This window comes from Paralichthys olivaceus, chromosome 11 (assembly GCF_024713975.1).
Source record: "Paralichthys olivaceus isolate ysfri-2021 chromosome 11, ASM2471397v2, whole genome shotgun sequence".
NCBI lineage: Eukaryota > Metazoa > Chordata > Actinopteri > Pleuronectiformes > Paralichthyidae > Paralichthys > Paralichthys olivaceus.
Window position 1 is genome coordinate 14,712,663 of NC_091103.1, and position 23,622 is coordinate 14,736,284.

A 23,622-nucleotide genomic window follows, 5' to 3' on the forward strand; every position below is an offset into this window, starting at 1 on the left:
GGAGTTGTACAGGAAAAAAGCCATAAATACTCTGCATAAGGTCCTCCCTGCTAGTGTGCGGTGGAGGATCTGAGTGAGCCCGAGCCACCTGACCTCGCTGCAGGAGAAGCAAAGATGCTGTGACTGGTCCTGAACTTCTAACCCATTGTTTTGAAATCACAACAAATGTAATCATAGAAACTGCAGCTGCTTCCATTACCTTCTAGAAACAGGACTAGATGTGGGAGCTGCCAACACTGACGTTTATGGTAGCCTGAGCCGAACGACTTATGGACCAAAAATTAATTCAAAAAGATATACTCACTTGCCAACAATCAAGCACAGACATAATTTTATTTAACAGATGAATGTGAATGTCTGAAAAAGAAAATTGCACCTGCAGGGCTCCAGACTAACTTTTTTTTACATTGGTTGCACCGGTGTGCCTAACTTTTTCATTTAGGCGCACCAGAACATAATGGAGCTGCACCGCAAAATAATAGACCTATTACATCTGTTCTTGACAGGTTCCATATACGCGCTGGGTATCAATTCCAATTCACAAGGTCTTGATACAATTTGATTTCCAATTCAATGATGATTCAGTTCAGGATATTTGATTGTACAATACCAATTTTGCTTGGTTATGAAAGAAAGTCTCTGAGAATTAAAGCAGTAAACTGAGCAAAGAAACCTCTAACTTGGAGCATTATTAAAAATATTAAGGTAGGCCTGTCACAATAACAAATTATTGTGATGAATATATGATGGTTATTATTCTTGCCCTTCACACATTCACAGTATTGTGCTGCTCTCACACAGTTCTCCCTAACTGGGTGTGGCTTCTGCAGCTGCAGAGCCAGGTGCTGCCTGCTAAAGTCTCCTGGTGTGCACAGTTTGCCCATGTAAGCAAAGTGGGCAGTTTGTTTGACATATTTTGAATTTATTACATCAAATAATCAGTGTTGTGTTTAACTGCAGTGTCGTCTGTTAATAGGTGGGAGACGGACAAAATTAAACAGTGAAAGCACATGTTGTACTCGGACTGATTAATGCTTTGTCTATGGTAAAGATTAACTAGTGCCATCCAATATTTTTTATGTACATTATTCAATTTTAGTTCTATACACTGATCAATAATTAAACAAAATGTAATACCTCCACATGGATGAGAAAGAAAGGATGTGGGCTGCAAGTAATTTCACATGACCCCTGGTTTAGAAGTTAATTTATCACTCTGAACTGAATTAAGCAATCCTTGGAAAGCTAAACATGGAAAAACAATAAAGTGATAAGCGTTTAGCTGTGCTGCAGTGTATCCTGTCTGTCACCATGCTGGCAGAGTAGCTTCCACTTGGAATTTGTGGAATTGCACTGATGTAGGCACATGGTGATTATAAGCTTTAATCAATCTTTGAAAGAAAATTCAATAAGGTTAGGATATTTAACTGTTTGTAAAATATATTGAGAGCCTTATTTTAAAGTTAAGAATATGGTGGAGTAAGGGAACATGTGCATCATGCGCTTTATTGTGCATTTCAACATTAAGGGTTTTTGAGGGTGTTTACATTCAGATGTTTCCATTGGTGTGCATATGTCTGTTAGTTATCTGCATTACACAAAAATTACTGGACGGAAGGATGTGATATCAGTCAGGGAAGAACCCATTCATTTTTGGTGCTGATCGGGATCAGATGGCCTTTCTTTAACATTGTCAATCAATCAACCAATCAGATTTTATTTGTATTCACAAAACACAATTTGTCTAATAGGGCTTTAACAAGGTGTGACATCCTCTGCCCTTAACCCTGAACAGATAAAGTAGTTTAGAAAAACTATAAAAAGGGGAAAAGAGAAAAGAGTATTTACAGCATTGGTTAGAATGAAGTTTGTAGCATAAAGCAATTGTGGAATTATTGTCAATAATGGTAGAGTATTATAATATTATATATGACAATATAATTGTTAGACAGTATATTTTAGAAATATTTTCACTGAGAAAAGGGCATATTTAAGGAAGTGATATCTATAAGTGTGTACAATTTGGTGCAGCTTGATTAACTTTAAGGGGACTATTGGGCCTTGGCAGAGGTATGCACTTTACTGAGTAGCATTCTTGTTTTTTAATGTAATGCTGATGAAAGCAACTCTTATCATGAGGTCATTTTGAATCCATTATTGATCTTCCAGTGAGAATCACAAGTGAACAAACTCCATCAGCTTGATGACATACCAGTTAACACCTGGTTCAAGATGGCTTGTCTTTGATGCACAGAATTTTCCAAATGCACCAGTAATTCCGACCTTAAGGACATGTTGCACATTACCTCGATAACATAAGAGCTCATGAGCACTTGTGGAGTGACAGGATGTGTGGCCTCTCTGCTGTAAACGACATCACCACAACTGATTTAGACTTGAATTACATGGTCTTTTGATTCTAAAATCAGCTATTACTTGAGGGGATTAAATACATGTAAGATTATAAAACAATTCATAACAGTGTTTACATTAAATGTCATCTGCTGACTGAAAGTCTGCATTTGCTGGACAAAACTAAATTTGATGAAAATAAATGTTGATATCAATAACAACACTTGATCTAACGTTAATGACACCCCACACCACTGACCCATTAATCATGTTCATGACAGAAAAGAGACAAACATGCTCAAATCAAAATGGGGTTTCTGGTGAACACTACAGCACTGTTAACAATAAAATGATTCCCATCTGGGGAGCTTCAAATCCAAAGGACTGAATCAATCCTCTTTAATGTTAAGGTCGTGTTGGCACAAAGTGGACCAAATGATTACATCTGTTTGAGTGTTTGCTCTTTTAGATGTTGAAATCGCATTGGAGACTGCAAAGCCGTGTAATGCCCAATGCACAGTCAAATAACATCCAGCAACAGTACTGCTAAACAATGTTATGTGTTGACAAATCAGACTGCAGCATTGTACTTACAATTGCACTTGTGGAAAGATTTAGTAAGATCACAAATAGATAGTGTTACAGCCCAACATGAGCACACTGATGCACTACACATGCTATCTAACCTGTTCTCAAGACTGCTACAGTGAGAGAGTGGCTCAACATATAATCTCTGACCGGTCAAGTGAAGTTTATTTTAGATTTAATGTGCTTCAAAATAAAAGCAAAGATACATGAAAAATACATGACTAAACATATGAGTTTAAAATACATAGAATAAGATATATATATATATATATATATATATATATATATACACACACACACGCACACACACACACACACAATAAAATAAATGATTAAGTGAAAACAATGTAAAAAACAAAATAGTAATCAAGTAAGATAAAAATTAAAAAATAGTTAGGCATGAATCACAATTAAGAGAGCGATTAAAAGAGCAATAAAAATATAATTATTGAAAACATAAATATTGATTCAGCAATAAATAAAATATGGGGTACTCTTTCATTGTATGCTAATTAAAAGCTTGCAAAAAATATATAATATTAATTTTCTTTAAAAGAAGAAATTGTTGAGCAAGTAGAGCATCATGAGTGAGTCCATAATGACTGAAAGCACCATAAGAGTAATTTAGAGTCTATTCTATAGGTATTGTGAGGAGACCTGAGCAGTCTGTCTGGTTTGTATTCAATAGGCATGTCAGTAATACAGGAGGAGAAAGAGCATTTATACACTGACTGATTTGTTTAGTCTAGAGAAGTTAAGATAACATTAAGTGAAACTGGTGCCTTAAAGCCTTGGGAGCCACAGAAAGAATCTGTCTCACTAGTGAGAGTTTCTGGATATTTACAATCTAATCGGGTTTCAGGAAGAATAAGGATCAAAGTCTTCACGTGTCTGATTCATGGAGATACAGGTCAGAAGAGTTATTCAGGAACATCTAACAATAACTTCAGTAGAAAGCATCACCTTGGTGCTACAATTCATCATCCCTTGGGAGTATGTACAATCCATGAAGTAAAAACAGTGCCGCTTACCTTCCACCATAATTTAAAATTGTGGAAAAAATATTAAGCATTGAATAGGTGCAGTTTTCAGGACCAAGATCTGGACTAATAATTTTCCCGACTTGGGCCATAAAAAGTTAAATCCCATTTCACTGACCTTTTCCAAGTATTTTTTTTTTGATTTATGGTGCAGGTCAAATGATTGAGCAACTTCACACATGCTGTGCATCATCATCACTGTTTCCCAGAATACACTGACATGGAATTACTGTCCAAAATTGCTAAAAATAAAACAGCTGTGAATATAACTTTTGAATGATGAGTTAATCTGTGATATTATAGATTATTAGGGTTAAACTCAGCTGGAAATGATCTGTTGTGACTATAGATTTTGGCTTTATTTCTGGATATGTAGAGGGGTGTCATTCATCTTTATATAGACTTCCGATCATTACACAGGACACACTATTATAATCGATTAGTGTGTGATAATAGTGAGATGAAAATGTAAACTCAGAATAAAGCAGGGCTATCCAACAACGTTTTCAGATTCTCACAATCTTGATTGCAGTGAAATCAATGTAATCTGTTAAGAAAATAATGTAAAGTCATAGGGTTTTTCTTACCTGCTTCAAATCTTGCCATAATTTGACATGTATCTATCAATCTAGGCTCCACCAAAAGTAAAAGTTAAACATGCCTCAATTACTTTTCAGGGCATTTTTCCTCTCTGACGCTGTTGAGTTTTAGCATAAGCAGGAAATTACTTTCACATGGAGGCAATGTTTGCCACATTTTGTCAGAATATCTTTCCATGATATTGACAGCATCATCTTTTTTGGAGGGACTTCTCATAATCTTACTGGAACACCCTGCCGGTTTGGAGATGCGTGTATCTGCATAATAAATACTAACCACCATGAGAATATTATCGAAAAAGCAAAGGCCGTAGAAAAATAAACCCTAAAGGATTTCCCCTTCAAGTAAAACCATCTGTTGTTGTCCTCTACAATAAATGGACCCTCTCTTACAACAGCCTTTGCCTTAGTGACATGTGTTGTACTCTTTCAACTAACTTGCTAAAAGCTTAACTGGTCTTGAACATCTTTTGAAAACAGATTCTGTCAGGCAGCACTACGACCTATGTTTGAAATAATATAATATATTTGTGATATTCTTTTTTTTTATGTGTGAATCAAGTTTTGTTCTGCTTCTGAAGCAGCCAGGATGCACATATACCTTGCTTTTAATTTAAAAAAACAAGTTTAACAATCAACTTCATTTACCACTCTATGCCTACACGTCTCAATTTCATTCAGGGAAACAGCGTTTTGTGATAATGCAGTTCAGATGTGCAGTCTGGCTCCGTGCTTTTGAACAGCCTACCACATGTGACCTAATACTGCAAACATTTGGCTGAGTGACAGGTTACATGGTGTCTTATAAAACACTGATAAATGTTGATGGTACTTACAATGAGGAACTAGGAACTAAAGCATTAGGCATCAACATGTTTCCTGTGCGTCAGCTATAAAACACACTATAAAACAATTGATAACATGTAGTATAACTGGCACACATACTGTGCATACTCAAAGTTCATTACGGCTATAACGCTTTAGGGCTGATCTCAAAGACAACCAGTATATTTATTCATATTTTTGCTAACTGCACACCAACTGATTTAATAATACAGAATGTAAACTAATACTTCACAATGCATGAAATTATTGACATGATTACATCTGTACTGACTGGAGGTTAAGTCACAGATGCAGGCTGAGCTTCTCCCTTTCATGCTAATGACTCTATGAACTACTTAATATTGACATTCGGGCTCACATATGGTGCAAAACTGTGGTCCTCTCAAGAGATGTTGATGCAATGCTATTACACATGGAATTCACAGAAGATCATTGAGCTATTCTGCAGCTGGAATATGACTCCAACATTTACCTCATTTTCTGTCCTCAGCTTTCAAGGCTTGAATGAAACGTCCAATCAGTACATTTCAACAGAGGTTGGCCCTGGACCACCATGTCACAACCCCATCACCGTGACACCTGCAGGGAAATCAGAATGGCTGTTTTTAGCATGAGCATTTTTATTTTTGAATGAGTTATATGTGGTTGTCTTTTGGTCCTTTGGCTTCCTCCACACCTGTGAATTATCACAATCAGATCATTTTGCTACAGGCCTCTAGTTAAAGTAGTGTGTCTGTTATTTACCTTTACTCAGAACTCATTCTGATCTCTGTTTCCAGGACTCGGAGGACTTGCCTTTCCGACCAGCACCTTACTCTGACCTCACCTATCAGCCAGCACATTCCTTTTTCTGACTTTTTTCACTGAAAAAATGAATCACTTCACAATTCACTTGAACTAATTTTGTCTTATGACATCAATGACGCCTCTCATTCCACATATCAAACACTAAGAGTTAAAAGTAAAAGACAAATGACAGTTGCCCCCAGGCCTGACCTGTTTGATTGAGTGAGATCAACTGTGGAATACTTCTGAGTGGTTGTACCTCATGAAGACCCTTTGGCTGAAGAAGCTGAGCACATATCTGTAAAACATCCTGTTAGCCATGTTTAGATCTGTGAGTGTTTTCATTTCCGAGGAGCAGCCATGCTGACCTTAGAATTCTTTCTAGAAGTCATAATGCCATCTACATGCCTTTTATTGCAAAGATGAATCATTTCCCAGACTTACTCATTTTTTACATAAATATTTATTACATATTACTGATGTTCTTGTTTGTAAATGGTGCAGTATAAATTTAATATCACCTTTATAATGAATAGCATAACATAATATACATTTGTGTAGTCCCTAAAATACTGATATACCTGCTAAAGTAGTTAACTGAATATTTTCTGCAAAATATCTAGATTTTAAATATTTATCCAAAATATGTATTTTATTTATTTAATCTATTTAAGAAAAGCTTCAGAGTTCTTACCTTTGCTTATTGACAATAAATCAGGATTAATCAAAATATTTTCAAAAGCTATATTTTCTGTATACTGAATCCTAGCTTTTGTATATATTCTTTGGTTAACAGTACTCTTCCATGAACCACATTTGCTCTTATGTAGTTACTGAAATGCTGATTGCCATTGTTTTTTCTGCTTTGGAAGCTTAAAGTCTCACATCCAGCTTTAAGGTGTAAGTGTAATCTAATGTAACATCACATCTGTGGTGCGTATGATGAAGCATTGAGTTCCTTACCTCAAGAGTATGTAAGTGCCAAAGTCCTCCATACAGTGAGCTCTCACATCTGGCCTTTACAGCTACAGGTCGAAGTTTCACTGCTGTGAATTCAGTAGAGATAAAACAGAACATCATTGTACACCAGAATTTATATTTTTTAAATATTTTTGACTACTGCTATGACCTGACCTCATCTACAGTGATAAAGAGAATTACTGCAAATCTAAGCCATCCAGGGACTCAAAGTGTGAATGCAGTTTTATTATGTCAGTTTGTGGGTTTACACAGCTACCCAGTGGAAGAGGATGCATTCAGATACTTCACTGTAAAGTAAAACTACCGATAAGCAGGGAGCGAACCCTGCAAGCTAGTTCAGGCAGCCAACTCGAGCTGCGATGCTCCAATCATGTGACATACATCATGTGACATACCTCATTCTCCACAATCATCTATTATACACTTCCACCTTATTAGGCAAACTATTTAAGCAGAGATACATTTCCCATCAACCCTTTTGCTCGCACTGCTGCTGCAGTATCGCTACCAGTTGCTTCAGCCCCTCCACCACCCCAGCAGCCACCTGTAGCCTGGGGGGAGTTACAATTATTTGCTCGTCACTCCCATCATATCTGTGTAATCATATCGGGGGAGAGATTAAGTCGGAACCTAGACGCCAAACACAAACCTGTTCTACTGCTGCATAAAACATTTGAGTTGTCTAACTGAAATCCATTTATTGTTTGGTTTGTAATATGTAAGAAAATAAAAAGCAATGCCCATCACAAATATCCAGAGCTAAAAATTATACATTGTTATGTCGGAACCAGAAGTCCCAAAATTATGCAGTGCTAACTAAAAATCACCAAGCTACATAAAATGTCGGAAGTAGGGAGTGGTGGGGTTAAATAACTGAAAAGGTATCAGTATCATATGATGAGCCGTCCATATGCATAAACAACCTTTTCCAGACAAGCAATTTTTTCAGATAAATAAAATTAAAAAGTTTCAGCCTCCTGTGACCCTGAAGGGAAAATATGGAAAATTGACTAAACAGATATAACAGCTGACATATTTGAATATAAAGGTACTTTTTTCTAAGAGGAAAAAGAAATCACCCACTATCACATCATCTTGCTCTTTAACTGCTTCAGGGCAGACCGGTCTACAAGCATCTAGCATTTAAATTAGCCTCTTAAACTTTACAACTTCTTTGATTTAGTGTGGTTAAACCTTTTCCACTTGAGGTTGTGACAAAAAATCGGTTTTTATATGAGTTGACCTTGTCTCATGTCCTCACCTAAGATAAGTAGATGATGAGGAACCTGCTGCTGCTCCACTCTCTGGGGCTGTATCTGAAACTGAAGGCCATGTTATTTTCCCCAGGTAATATTAATAGATAATGTTACATAAATTTGCATCTAATTCAAGCAGAATAAAGATTGAAAATGTTATTCTCCATTCTTGGTTTACTTGTCCTACTTAACCCTCTGAAAACCATAGTGGATCATCTCACATTAACATTTCTATATTTTGAAGGCTGTTCCCAAATCAGTTTTTAACCTAGCACAAAGCCAGTGGTATCTAGCCTGTATCTATCTACATCTATCTGTATTTAGCCTCAAACATTTTATTTAAATCCCAAGAAAAGTTATCAGCAGTTGCAGATCAGACCTACCACGAATCAGAGAGATACATGGTGAAAGTAACAAAATATAAAAACAGACCACAGTGTGCTGTTATTTGTTGTTCTTTTAAATAGAATATACCATATCGTTCATTTAATACAATCTCAATGGTGGATGGTCTGACTAGTTTCGCCCTGGAATCAAGCGACTGAATCTAAACAACATATTTGCCATCGGTTTACTGATTCTATTCCATTACTTGACAGAAACTGGGCTGTTCGTGATTTTTCTTAAGAGGTTTACACAACTCTGGTTCACGCTCCAACACAGTGGGTGGGGGGGTAATGCACCTCAATGCTGGTTGCCACCCGCCAAAAAAACGAAACAGACGAAAACAGCCTTTTTCGTGATAGACAGAAATCAGTCTGAGAGGGAGGGTGGCCAAACTCATATACAAAAGCTAATAAACATAAACTAGCTAATTGGTCTGATGCCTAATTTGTATCACATGGATTTCAAAATCACAATGAATGTTATCGTAAACATGTTATGCTAGCTTAATGGAAAAAGAGCTGAATATGTGAATAACTGATGAACAGTGAGGTCGGTGATGACTCAATGTATGACTCAATCAGTATGTTTAGAAAACTCCACTCTCGACGTTAATGAAACTGAGGACCATTTCATGACACGTGGCAACAATGTTGATAGATATGTCATTTGACACTGTGTCAAGCTAGGATGCTAATCAATTTATGTTATCTTTGCAACTGTGTTTGGAGCTAGCTTCATGGCTAACTGCCTCCAATCTGCTGATATTATTTTCTAGCTTCGTTTGTTGTGCTCACCTTTCTGTTGGGAAGCTGCTTCCCCACAGTGACTCCGTTGTCTTTCTTCCCTTCCATTTTTTATCTTTCTTTTCTTTTCATAAAGTCTGTTTTTCTCTTGTTTGGGGGGAGACATGACTCACATCAGATGCTGCAGCCTCCAGCTCCTCCATCATCACTTAGCTGGATTAGCAGCTGAGTGCAGGTGTTCTGGGACGGACCAAACCATTTGGCATCACTTGTGAGGGGTGAGAGGAACAACATACGCTACTTTATTTATTTTCTCATACAGAGTTCAGTCCCCCAACCATTTTATTCGGTCAATTTAATCCACTTATGAGGGGGCATTCCTTTAAAAATTGAAAGCAAAAACAAAATGTTCATTCCTGGCTTTTCTGGGGCTTTCCCTCGGTGGGGCCCTGAGTAGTCAGACCCAGACCCCTCTCTCTGACACCCCTGCTGGTCAGAGACGTTCAAATATTCCTGAATAGATACTAGTTGTGTTTTTCCAATTGCAGTGGACCAGATGGTACAATGATTGATTTAATTATGGCAAAGTATCTGCCTCTCCCAAGAAAATCATGAGAAAACATGTGGTCTGAAATACCTCATGAGGACAAAGCAGAGAAAATATTTAGGCCTACCATTCATCCATCAAATCCCCAAAAAGCATGTTCTCTCACACATGCCCACTGCTGAGCAACTGGAACACAGTCCATGCTCCTTTTCAGAGTTATGGACCTTAGTTCCTCTAATGTATGATTTAAAAAGCAAACTTGTCTGTAATGTGGCTACCTCTCTCTGAGTGTTCAGAGGTGATGTAAAGGCTAAATCGCTTCCAGACAAACACCTCATAGGTGAAAAAGGAGACCTGGCACAAGAAGGTTGTTCTCGCCCTCTTAAATATCTTATTCTTGGCCTTGACTGCTGCCCACTCAATTTTTCATTCACACCTCTGACCTTATGTCTGAGTGTGACCAAGCCGAGGAGTGCAAGGCTGCAGCAGAAAGATATAGACAGAGTGCAATGTCATGACACACTACAGGAACAGGATTCCTTTATTTCCCAGGACCATTCTCAAAGGTCGATGGAGGGATCGGCCTGGTAAAACATATCACACAAGACAACACAGACAGAGGTGAATCCACTGCCAACAAACACAGGTGAAATCTCACATGTACCCTTTCATAATGCTTGAATACAGATACAGTCTATCCTTTAGAAATGAATCAGAATCACTTTGAAATTCACTGAGCTGGAGATATTCAGATATTTAGAATTATACAGGCAGGCTAATTTGGCACAGAAAAGTGGATTACAGCAACTCCAGTAATGGAACTCATTTTGTACTTCTCTTCTATATTTACAGAGTTTCAACACCCTGTGCTTCAGTGTCGGACTTGCCCTTGTGTGCTTCAGCTATGTTTTCCTTTGTGTCACCGACTCCGGAGCTGCCTGGATAAGTAATCGCACGTTTCCTCAGTTATTAGGTTGTGTAAATAGTATCATTCGTCTTTCAGTGGGCTCACAATGGCTGTGGAAACAGTTTAATCTAAGTATGGGAATGGTAGTGTATGGCTGGCCTGCAGGGCAGTAGCATGGCAACTATCATATTTTGTAGATAATAACCAGAATGTGTAGAAGAAGTTTTTTGAAAATCATGAAGACAAAATATTTTCTTATCTTATTTATGGAATAAATCTTGAGTATACTTCTGTACAGAAATATATATTTAGTTTTATTTTACATCAATTCAAGTAATGTCACTGTAGAATATTTATACAGTGTACAGATTATTTTTTTGTTACTGTACAAATTACTAATTACAATTTAGAAAGTCAACTAAAGGAAATTATTGCTTTCCATTAACTTGACAGCTGTACTTAGACCTACTTTTAGATGTAAAAACTTAAATGGTCTTATAACTAATCAAAAAAAACCAAACAGGATATAAATCTGCAGCTTAGTAAGACCATTCTATCCATTCAGCCTGACTCAGCAGACCTTTCAAGATTGTGCCCATCCTGAAAATTCTTGGAAATATTCATTTTTCTTATGTATTACTTCATTGAAATATAAACACAGACTAGTTCTTGGATATTAATCTATTAGACATTTTAAATGTTTTACAGCCAATGAATGCAGTAGTGCTGCCTTCACTCAGTGCAGTACCCAGACAAGATAAGGAGATATGTGTGTAAACAAGAAGTATTTTCTCACAAGTCATAGCATTTCTTAAATATCTTTTAACTGCAATCATGTACCTAATAATAAAGCCAAATATAATAACAGGAGGGAGATGGGAAACTGCAAGAGGAGATTGGTGATATTCAATTAGCTGAAGAACCTCACAGGACATGCTGTGTATATGAGAGAATGGTTAGGGGGATAAAGCCTCATGGGTCCTGGAGAATTAAGTAAAGGCCATTTTTTAATATATTTCTGTACTCCCTGATAAATGTTTTCCATTATTTTCTGGTGCATTAGTGAAGAATTCATATCAGCTGTTTTCACAGCTGCTTTCTTAGAGCCACGGTTCAGAGAAATTCATGGTATCCAAAAGTGAAATTTGAGAATATTGTAAGCGATTGTAGAGCTGCAGGGGAGCAACAAACCAGGACGTGTACTACAGAAATAAAGAAAAATATCTGTCTATCTATCTATCTATCTATCTAGTCATCCATCCATATTTCCATCAATCCGTCCATCTGTCTGTCTGAAGTTTCTTAGATGAGTTAACATACAGAAAGACAGTTTATGTATCTATGGAGCTGTGAAACTGGAGTTTTTTTGAAGAAAGCTGATCTCACTTCTTCCATCAATAAAAGGTACTTTGTGAAAGAAAAGTATTCCACGTCCAACTCTGATCATTAAAAATACAGATCAGGCCTCTTAGATTAATTCTGACTTTATAACAAGCAATTAATTTTCATGGCTGTTAGTAAGGTGTTCTTTTCATTAAATATAATAGGAAAATGAAAAATAACAGGAAACAACACGAAATAAGTGAGAAACATAAAAATGTTTGTTACTCAAAATCAACCACCTGGATGAATTTTGTAATGCAAAGAGCTAAATTTCAGTGGATATGATCAATCATAGTTGAAATTCCCAGACATTTTGGCTTTTGTTATTCAAAAAAAATTTCAAAGAGAAAATATTCCCTCGTGATTCATGTCTTTGAACTCCAAAAGACAAATCCCTCCATTGTTTCTGGTAAATACTCTCTACTAAAGCTGAGGGCGCCTGAGCAATATGGTCCCTGTTAGATTCATAGTCACTCTGTCAAATCATAAATCACTCTTAAATGTACTAAATTCCTCCATGGCTGCAAATCCCATCCAACCTCCATCATCCACATGCAAATGGATCATTTTGAGCTGATGGGCTCATCCCAGAGGCGTCAAAACACACTCCAGCTCATCCATTATCTTCCATCCATCATTACAAACAGCATACCGTTGTTGAAGAATACAAGGTCAAATGTCCCACAAGGATAAGCATATTATCCTATGTTTCTCTATTTTTGAATGAGCTATTCATTATAGTAGACTCTACTACTTGGGACTAGTTTATTAAATAGATGCGTCAAGTTTTTGTATTGTGTGAGATACAGTAGTGGAAGAAGTACTCAGATGTAGGAATTAGGTTAAAGTAAATACACAACATAGTATAATATTTAAGTTAAATTCATCCATCAGAAATTAATCTTAAATATGATTTGCTTAAACTATCCTGATAATTTACTTTCATTCCGGTGAAGCTAGTTTTATCTTATTTATAATTCAGCCCTGTTATCGACAACTGAACTTCCAGTTTGATTGATTCTATTGGGTACGGAAATGTCATTGTTAAGTTATTGTCAAACATGTGTCATTTCATTCCCACTGTTTATTCTCATGTTGTCTGTGTTTTAAAGGGACTGGACAGTAGTATCTCAGTAGGGCATTAAAATTGCTATTGACAGGATATGAATTGAATAGTAGCGCCCCCACCTGTTCAACAGATGTAGCATGCTTTGGGATGTATTTATTAACATATAGCACCTTGTTCATACATGCAATGCAAAATGCTTTATAATATAATATATACAAACAGGAACCAACAGAAATAATAAAGTTTATAAAAGTCAAATGAAAGATCTGATAAAACAAAGAAAAAGAAAAATGGTTTAAAAAAAAAGATGAAAGAAGAAGAAAGAGAACTCACACGGTACAAAAATCCTGCCTAAAAGTAGGATCATAAGTGGATACGAGCTTTCATAGCAGCACAGTAACTATTAGCAGTTTCACCATTTGTTTTGTGCATCACTTCAAGAGCAATTACAATACCAGCATCAGACTCTTATTCGTTGGTGTGAAAGGGTCTGAATTGTAAAAACACTGCTCTCATGGTCACTTAATTACATGAGCTTCAAAGTTTAAATCAAGTGTATAAATAAAAAATAATAATTATAAGTTAATAATTAAAATCCAAAGTTTCATGAATATTATGGAAACATCTTATTTTTATGTTAATTTAGTCATTTTATGCTATCATTATACTTTCCTGGAAATTAATAAATGAACAAATCAGTGACTGTTGTTTCATATTTGATGTCATTCGTATCTTAAGTAATGTTTCTGTTGTTTTATATGTTATTATTATAACGTTACAGTGCTTTATACTGCTGATGTACACCGTGAACAAATTACGTTGTATTATTGAGGCCAACAGAAAATAAACTTTCGGCCCCAATAAAAAAACTGTATTCTCATTTTTCTTCATCTTCATAGCCCCACATCTCTCACAGACTCTTTCTTTTCCAGGCATGCAAGCTGATGATACTTGGATATGTGATGTGCTACAGACGTACTCAGATAGACAATAGTAAGTGGGACCAGCCTCTGACTGGGCTGATGTCCACCACAAGAAACAATGGACCTTTATCCTCGCAGATGATGTGACATGTCATAGCAGGAGAAAACTGCAGGTGTAATTAATAACCATAATAAAAATTCAGTGTTCTCGCTCCAGGGTCAGGATACAGAGCTGGATCACTGGTACAACTTTATGATTTGTCTAAATAAAACAGAGCCAACATTATTTTTATTTGTTACACCTGTGTTTTCTCTGCTTTGACAGCCTAAAACCATGTGCGGTAACAACAAAACAAAAAAACGTGATGCGGAATCATGGAAACATGTTCAACGAAATGAGTTCACACTCTTTGCCGGAGTTTGGGCTCCCAACAAAGCAGCATTTACCAGACCACACTCTGACACAGACAATGTTCTGGAGGCGTGTTGCAGGGAATGAGCTAATGGCTAACCTCATTCAGAAGGAGAACTTGTGAAGGAGAGCCTTGTTACCACGGCGGAGCTGCTGGCACGTTTGAAATTGTTCCTAAATGTCACTTTATCTTGAAGAACCACAGCAGAGCCGATTACGAATATGGCACAAGATACTGAAAAAAACACGGACCACGAGAAATTTCCAGTCTTTCTGTCTGGCCTGCAGTGAACTTACAGAAACTAGCCACGCATTTTTGTGCACGCTATTGCACTGAAGTTTGATTCAAGACAGGAACTGCTATGTTTGAAAGCCATGAATACACACCTCGCAAAAAGTAGGAGGTCCAGCCATCGCATCAAAGAAGTTAGATGTTCAATACATTAGTGTGGCCCACAAAGGATGTCATAAAAAGAAAAACAGATTAACCATGCGCCTGGGGTTTACAGGCCAGGTTTTATCCGTTCCACTACGGTGGCGACACTGAAGCACAATCCAGCAGACAGTTCACCATCAACATGTGTCTGACTGTCAACTGGAGCCTTATCCCTAATCAGAACCTTATCTCCCATCAGAGTCATTATTACATGAGCCTTTCTCAGGGGTGATTCCTTGACTGTGGAAAGATTTTCGATGATGTTATTGCAATAATTCTCACATCACAGGTGTTTTTACTTCAATTCAAAGTCTCAGCTCTTTTCATGGTTGGAATGTGATGTTTCTTAACATTAGCAGTAACATTTGGGTTGAATTTAAAAGATTTGTTTTCTTTCCAATAAAGTTAAACAGCTTCATATTAGAATTATCCATGCAATGGATTCATTCACAATGAATTCATTAAACACATAGTTTCCCCCTGTTTTCATTCCCTACAAAAGGATTTAAGTTGTTTTCATCATTTTTTTATGTCTGTACTCGTTCAAGTAACTTCAGGATTTATTGTCCATATTAATAACACTTTATGTCTATTACAAAAAACTGGATTCAATTGTTTTTTATTTTTGTATGTAGTGTCTAACATGAAGGAAGTTGATAACTTCATTAAAAGGGGGCAGTTCTGTTTATCCCTTATAAAAACATTCATGTTGAACTTGAACCATTGTATATACCTGCATTTATGAACTATCAATACTTAAAAACTGAGAAAAGGATCATTTCTAAATCAATCATGAATTATAATTAATTTTATCTTTAATTGTGTTAATTAAGTGTTTTGGTCTTTAATGTCTGTGCTTTGTATTTTCCACATAGACACTGGTTTGGATAGAAAACAACAGTTCAAGGGTGCTTTGTTAATATCTATAAACCTGAAGTGAGATGTTGTAAGATATTTTCTCTTTGAGTGTCCATCCATCTAATCCAGAGCTGAACTTCTTCAGGTTTAAATATAGTTACTGCTTGAGCTGTGGGTTAGAAGACACAAATCATTCAATATCGATCATTGTCACAAAAATATTTGTATAAATATCATTATTGATATTGTTTTGTTGCCCTGCCCTACCGTGGATTATTAGCAGAACAATATGTAATACTGGAACTTTCGAAATTAAGAAAAATAAACATTTTTAAAAAGTTAATTATTGAAGTGAATTAGTAAAAAATTAAGTGAATAATTACGTGAATTATTTAAGTGAATTAGGTTAATGATCCAAGTAAAAACATATGTGAATTATCCAGGTTAATCAATTGATAAATTGAGTAAATGATTTAGGTGAATTGAGTAAAAAATAAGTCATTCATTTAAGGGAATTAGGTGAAAAAATAAATAATTAATTTAAGTGAATTAGGTGAAAATAAATAAATAATCTAAGTAAGTGAATCATTTCCGTAGATAACTGCAGTTTTATTACCTGAGTACTTTTTCACATTGGCGCTGGATTTAAAAAAAACACACTTCCTGGTTGTCAGCTGTGAGCGCTGCGGAGCTGCAGCTCCACCTGCTGGGCGGACATGAGAACAGCGTCCGTCGTGTGTATTCACCATAGACTGTATATAAACGGAGGAAGATGGCGACCGGAGTCCTTCAGAGAGTCCGTGGAGGTTTGTCCCGGGCCGCAGGCAGGGCCCGCCCGGCCGGACAGCTCGTCCTGTGGAGCAGGTGGGGCGGTCGTCAGTGTGCAGGGTTCACTGTTTATCTGTGTGTGTGTGTGTGTGTGTGTGTGTGTGTGTGTGTTTATCAGTGGGTGTGTGAAGAGTCTGCGCTGAAGCTAGTGTCTGTTATCTGTTGTTATCTGTTAGCTAGATTTCAGTGGCCTTCAGCTGGAACTTCACACTGTAACGTTGTTTGTTCAGGAATATTCCACATCGACCGCACATGTGTTTACAGGTGGAGGGCAAACAACACGAGTCTCTGTCACCTTTAGTTCCTGAGCAGCTCCGGGGCTCAAGGTCAATTTAACCATGTGTTTCTCTAGCGGAATCGAATGTGTGTGTCCTCTGACAGATGCTATGAATACACCCAGCTGTGTTTCATACTGTTCGCTGCTGTGTCTCACCCACGTTAGCACCATTGTGTTTGGATTGTGTTTGGATTGTGTGCACCAGAGGAGCTGACATGTCAAACTCAGGCTGGTTTCACCCAGCAGCTCTAAACCTGCAGTGTTACAGTGTTTATAACCAATAAAGCCTCATTCAAAGATGTTGTATTTATGTTTGTGCAAATCTAATCTGCTGTCAAGGATAGAGATGAGCAGAGTTTCTGTATTACACAACGAGACACTACTTGTGTGTGTGTCTGCAGGGGCTTCTCAACATCAGACAGCAGGAACGGACAGGACAGCTGGTTTAAATCTCTGTTTGTGAGGAAAGTGGATCCGAGGAAAGACGCACACGCAAACCTGCTGACCAAAAATGAGGAGAGTAACCTCTACAAAATTCAGTGTAAGTTGCTTTTTCTGCTGTCGGACTCAAACCACAACAACATGAGATTGTTTCTCCAAATGTCTACGTTCTTTTTTCAGTCCACAATGTGAAGCCTGAGTGCCTGGACTCATACAACAAACTCTGGTGAGCGTTATTTCATATTAATCTCTGAATCAGTATACTGTTGATACTCTTAAGTTCAGCAGATGTGCCAACAGATGTAGTAGTAGTAGTAGTTGGACACCAGAAGTACAGTGGTGTGTGGTGTTGAATATAAATAGTTGTGAGCAGTCTATTCCTGTAAGGTGATCAGTCCTTCACTGACCAACCGTGCTCATAGCTAAGATGCCTGCAGGCCGCTGACTTGTAGTTAAAGACAAACTTGGGACTTGAGACACTACACAGAGGTCACATGACCAGGAAACATGTGATTGTCATTTGGATTTGAAAATTTCTACTTCAGGAGACTTGAATGCAGATATTTTACTATTTGATTCAAGAGCCGTTAAATGAACTTCTGTGTCATCACAGTGAGGAAGTGTTGCCCTCCATCCATGCTGATAAGTACTACCCCTGTGAGCTGGTGGGAACCTGGAATACCTGGTATGGAGAACAGGATCAGGCTGGTAGGATTACTATTATCAACACATACACACATCTGCAGTACAACAGAGCTGGACATGCAAGATACAACTACACCTGTCCTTATGCAAGTATACCACAGAATAAAACATTTGATAAGAAATCAGTATATCAGCTTGAATCAGCTAAAAGTCTCTAGAAGCTATCAAGCTTCTATGAGCTGTTTTCCAAAGTCAGTATTTCTCATTCTCGTTGTTGAACAGGTTTGTGCTCGGGCTGTTTGATCAAGTCAAGTCTATAAAAAACTAGAATGGCACTCATTAGAGCTCATACCTCCCCCAACAGTCCACCAACAGTCCCCTTACCACATTTAAATTCACTATATCCAGATTTTAATTTTGATCTGCACCAAATGGCACACACTCATAAATATCAGTCCCCTAAACATGTCGGATTCTTTTCATCGTGGTCCATGACTTAATATCTGAGAGATCAACAAAAATATTATGACACAATGTTACAGAAAGAGAAAAGAAAAAATCCTGGATCCAGCCCCTGATCGGGATCTGCACCAAAATTTGGCACAAATTGTCATGAAAATTGAGTAGTTTTTGCGAAACCCTGCTAATTATCCAACTGACAAACAGACGGAAAACAAATGATATACAACTGTATATGGAATCTGAGGGCTGGGGTTATGTTTTATTACAATAGTGAATGATCCTGTTTTAAATCAATTATGTTTTATCAATAGGTTTTTTTCTCTTGTTATTGTGATTTTGGATCTATGATATATTTTACTTTCACAGTTCATTTGTGGCGTTACAGAGGAGGATACCCAGCTCTGACAGAGGTGATGAACAAGCTCAGGCAGAACAAGGTAAAGTCTCCTGCACTTCGCTTGTTTGTGTCACACTTGTGTAATTCTGTAGTCATATAGACAGGATTGGAAGTAAAGCTCATTGATTGGTGTCCGTCCACTGGCAGGAGTTCACAGCGTACAGGAAGGAGCGGGGTAAGATGCTGTTGTCTCGCAGGAACCAGCTCCTGTTGGAGTTCAGCTTCTGGAATGAGCCTGTACCCCGAGAGGGCCCCAACATCTATGAGCTCAGGTCGTACCAGCTCAGGGTGAGTGTTATAGCCGGGCTTTATCTTATCTTTGGCAGTGTTGCTGATGACAACGACAGATATATGAGCCAAGTCGTGTGTAATGTCTGACTTGGTACATTCCTTTGTTTTGAAATATCCGCTCACCAGCTGATGGTCCCACAAACTTTTGAATTATGCCCCAGGTAAAGTTTGGGGTATTTGTCTGAAGAAGAGCCTGTGCTCGTAAACGTCTCAGCCTTAGTTTGTGGGTGCATTTAGTACTAAGCTAGTTTGGATGTTCGTGCTTTCGTATACTTTCTGATAAATCCAAACACTTATTAAACTTAACAATAAAGAAGTATAAGTTCTTACATCTATATGAGTATTCCAGTTTTATTCATGTAAGCCAAAAATCACATCAAATTTGCCTTTTAACAACAAACAAAACCTTCTGTCTTCTATACTCCACTGCTGGTTCACATATTTCTCTCGCTTCTGAGCAGATCCTCTGCACAGGATGGGGCCTCAAGGCTAAAGGTCACCTGCCCAGCGGTTGTTGCAGAATAGGAGAACATTACTCTTTCATTTACCTCGCTCACATTTTCCCACTTAAAAACTGAAGCCTTCCCAGGTCGCATGTTTAACTGTTGAGACTCTCTACATTACCTCCACCCTCACAGACATACTGTCTGACAAGGAATGACCCTGTGTCTTCAGCAGTTACAAGACATCTGCTATTTTCAACTGGGTCACTTGAGAATTTATTTAAACAATTTATATCATCTCCTGTCCTTGGTTGGACTTGGTAATCCAGCGGCACATGATTCTTACTCGTGCACACTGCATGATACACACTCCTCCAGCTGCAGATTAAGTCGTTCTTTCTAATCCGAAAGACAGAACTGTGTAGATCAGCGCTCCCTGTGACATGTGATGAGTAAGCTATTATCCCTCATTACGTACTGATAGTACATCACAGAAACAATGTTTGTTTTCTTAAGCACCAGAGAGTTATTGAAGAAGCCATTGGGTGTAATTGTTATTGCAGCTTATCTTCACAAAGACAAAAATACCTGGGTTATGAGTTTACCGTTCCTTTGTGTCATTACGTTTACTGTGGGAAGAAGACAAACGTTTGCAAAACCTTGAATTAGACATGTTGGTAATTGTAATGAAGAATACTGTTTTCTCCCCCTGCAGCCAGGAACCATGATCGAATGGGGTAATTACTGGTAAGTTAGCCTGGATTCATTTCATTCACTGAACTGTAGTTACAGAAGAGTTGCACCTCACGAAGCCCTCCTCATCACACTGTCGTTAATAAGATCTATTCCACAGAGAGGAACCTATTTAAAGCTGGAATGTCACGCTCTCTAACAAAGATTCAGTTGAAGTGTATTAATATATAGAACAAGGGTTACCAGCGGATATTAATCTGAGCTAGCTTGCAGAAAAAAGAACCTCTGTGGTCATGTTGTAATGTGTCCGCCCCTAAATTAACCTGCTGCAGCCTGCTATGCAAAGCTGTGACTGAAATTAACATCATTTTATCTAAGATCCTGCATCTGTGTCTCACAACTCCCTAGTTTTGGATCCATTGATAGAGACGACCAGTGTATGTCCTAAATTGTTGTGTATAATGAGAGTGAAACTCCAGGTCTGACCGAGCCAACAGCTCAACAATCATCAGTTTGTGCAACACAGTTGATTGTTACTGATTAAAATGAATGTGAGCTCTGTGCACATGTCTTAGGTTACAATAGATTTTTTTCTGATAGCTCAGTAGTGGTCTGACCAGTTTCTTTAGGTGTAACCGACTGGTTACAGTTTTTGGCTGCTAGAACCACCTCTGAAGTTACTGGAGCGTGTATTGTGGTTATTGTACTGTAAAATCGTCTCCATCTTTTTCCAGTTAACCATCATGTGCATCTATTTATATGAAAATACATGTAAAGTGAAACCCTTGAATTATATCTAGAAGCTTTTGTGCTTTGAGGATTCATGTGTATCAACAGTCCCCTTATGAAGTCATGTCTAAATTCACTCCATCCTGATTTTTCACATTCTTTTCATCAAGATCCATGAATTATTCCCTGGGAGATGAGTGAATATGTTTAAAATCATCCTATCTCACAATCTTAAAGAACTGATAGACCATCAAATCTTCAACAAAATTTCATGGGTTCTTTCTTGGCCCAGGTCATCGGTGAAGTTTTCATGGTAATCGGCGTAGCATTTATTGTTTGTTATGCTGCTAACTAAGAGACAAAGTGAGTTATGGCAACACATCTTATGATAGGATGTATAATCACAGCTGTGGCATATAATTGTCGTCTGTCTTACGTTAACAAAACAAACTAAATCCACTTGTGTAAATTAAAAACAGTCCAGAGTAAATTTAGACACAATGTCCTGGTTTGAAGACCGGTCATGTATCTTATGTTTGGGGGCAGGTTGTGTTTTACCAGATGAAGCCTTGGTGTTTTTGGCCTGCGTCTTAACTGGAGTTGTTCTTGTCTGCAGGGCCCGGGCCATCGGATACCGCCAGCACAACAGCGAAGCTGTGGGAGGGTTTTTCTCTCAGATCGGGAACCTCTACATGGTTCATCACCTATGGGGTACGGTCAAACACCAGCTTTATTCAGAATAATAGTGTCAAGGATAAAAGTGACAATCCTAATGAGATGTCACCCTGTGTGTATATCTTAGTTCTGCTGCCACCAACTCTCCAGCAAAATCTGTTATATATTGTCAATGATTCATCTTTTAATCAAAAATTACAGTCACCAGATTAGGAAATAATGGAAATAATCACTATTTATAGCCATAAGTCTTGCAAAATAGCACATTGACTCTGTTTACTGTAAGAAAACGTGTTTTCATTTGTTGACCTCAGCTTACAAAGACCTTCAGTCCAGAGAAGACACCAGGAACTGTGCCTGGCAGCAGGAGGGCTGGGATGAGGTGGTGTATTACACAGGTGAGAGGAAATCAAATCCTGTTTCATACACAGAGAGGTGATGAAAACTTGTCGTAAACTTTATTTTAGGTGTGCAAGTTATTTGTCTAGAATAACAACATACTGAACTTTAGTCTCTGTTCGACCCTGCTGAACCTGATCAATATCCTATAGACTAAATCATTTGTGTTCCATCGTTCTCCAGTTCCGCTCATTCAGCACATGGACTCCAGGATTATGATCCCAACAAAGGCTTCCCCGCTGCAGTGAAACGGGCAGCGAGCTGGAAGCTGAAAACAAGTGGCACCCTTTCAATTGTCAACATCCATCCAGAGCTTCAATATCAAGGTTGTCACCTTCCTGTCGGTGCTGCCAGATAACGTCCCTTCCCTTTTACTTCAAGATGTCACCAGGTCAAAGGAGGCTACAATGCCTGCCCCGTATTTGGAAATTAGAAAAATGCCCAAACCATTTAACAGCACATGACAGCGCACAGCTTCTTTTCTTTCAGCTCTGGAGCAGAATAAGTAAATTGAATCAAACCTCCTGATGGTTATGTCCAACGTCTCGAGCCACATTAGAACTGGTCCACAAAGAGCTCATCTAAGTTTAGAACCAACCAAAGTTACTTGAAGACGAGCAGCTGTCTGGTGTGGGAGAGCAGAGAGCTGCTGAAGCTCACTGCATGATGCAGTGGCCGTTTATTTATTTAATGTAAATTTGGAATTCTTATATTATCTATTAGTGTGCTGTGGAAGTGGCACTTCCATGTAAGCCATGCACTTGGGAGAAGTGGGAAAAAACCTCTGTTATTCCATGGAAATCATTTTATGGTTGAATGTGGTATATGATGTATAAAATGTAAAACTGAGGTCTATTATACATCAGACTCCTTTCAGTTGCTGGATGTTTCTAAGTTCTCCGTCATGGTTATATTGTTGTTTCATGGTGCTGTACTGTAACTATGGGTCCCACTTTTTTTTTCCTGAAATGACAGCATGCTGGTTTTAAAACCTGTTTCTAGTCTCAACATGTTTTCATGAGGCATAATATTTATCGTGTATAATAACTCCCGACAACAACCATTATCTATCATTGGCTGAGGGGCCAGTCATGTTGCTGCATACTGTGATATCAAGGTTTTATTGAACTGAAAGGAAGCATGTTTTCCTTGTGTTTTTGGTTCACAGGGAACAGTGTAGAGGGAAGGGGAGCAACAGCAACACAGATTAAATAAATTCAAACAGCATC

At 37.9% G+C, this 23,622-nt stretch overlaps 1 protein-coding gene and 1 long non-coding RNA gene across 2 annotated transcripts; one reads left to right on the forward strand and one right to left on the reverse strand.

Moving 5' to 3' along the window:
* Positions 1-3,344: 3,344 nt before the first annotated feature.
* LOC109630192 (uncharacterized) lies at positions 3,345-9,791 on the reverse strand. Its single transcript, XR_002202768.2, has 3 exons — positions 9,630-9,791; positions 7,175-7,257; positions 3,345-6,004 (listed from the first exon to the last, which is right to left on the reverse strand). It is a non-coding gene; the product is annotated as an uncharacterized lncRNA (long non-coding RNA).
* Positions 9,792-16,818: 7,027 nt separating this feature from the next.
* nipsnap2 (nipsnap homolog 2) lies at positions 16,819-23,620 on the forward strand. Its single transcript, XM_020088435.2, has 10 exons — positions 16,819-16,977; positions 17,620-17,759; positions 17,840-17,885; positions 18,273-18,367; positions 19,133-19,203; positions 19,311-19,451; positions 20,613-20,644; positions 21,936-22,030; positions 22,309-22,392; positions 22,577-23,620. The coding sequence occupies exons 1-10, from the start codon at positions 16,886-16,888 to the stop codon at positions 22,639-22,641; spliced, it is 861 nt and encodes a 286-aa protein (XP_019943994.1). The 5' UTR covers positions 16,819-16,885; the 3' UTR covers positions 22,642-23,620.
* The last annotated feature ends 2 nt before the right edge of the window (positions 23,621-23,622 follow it).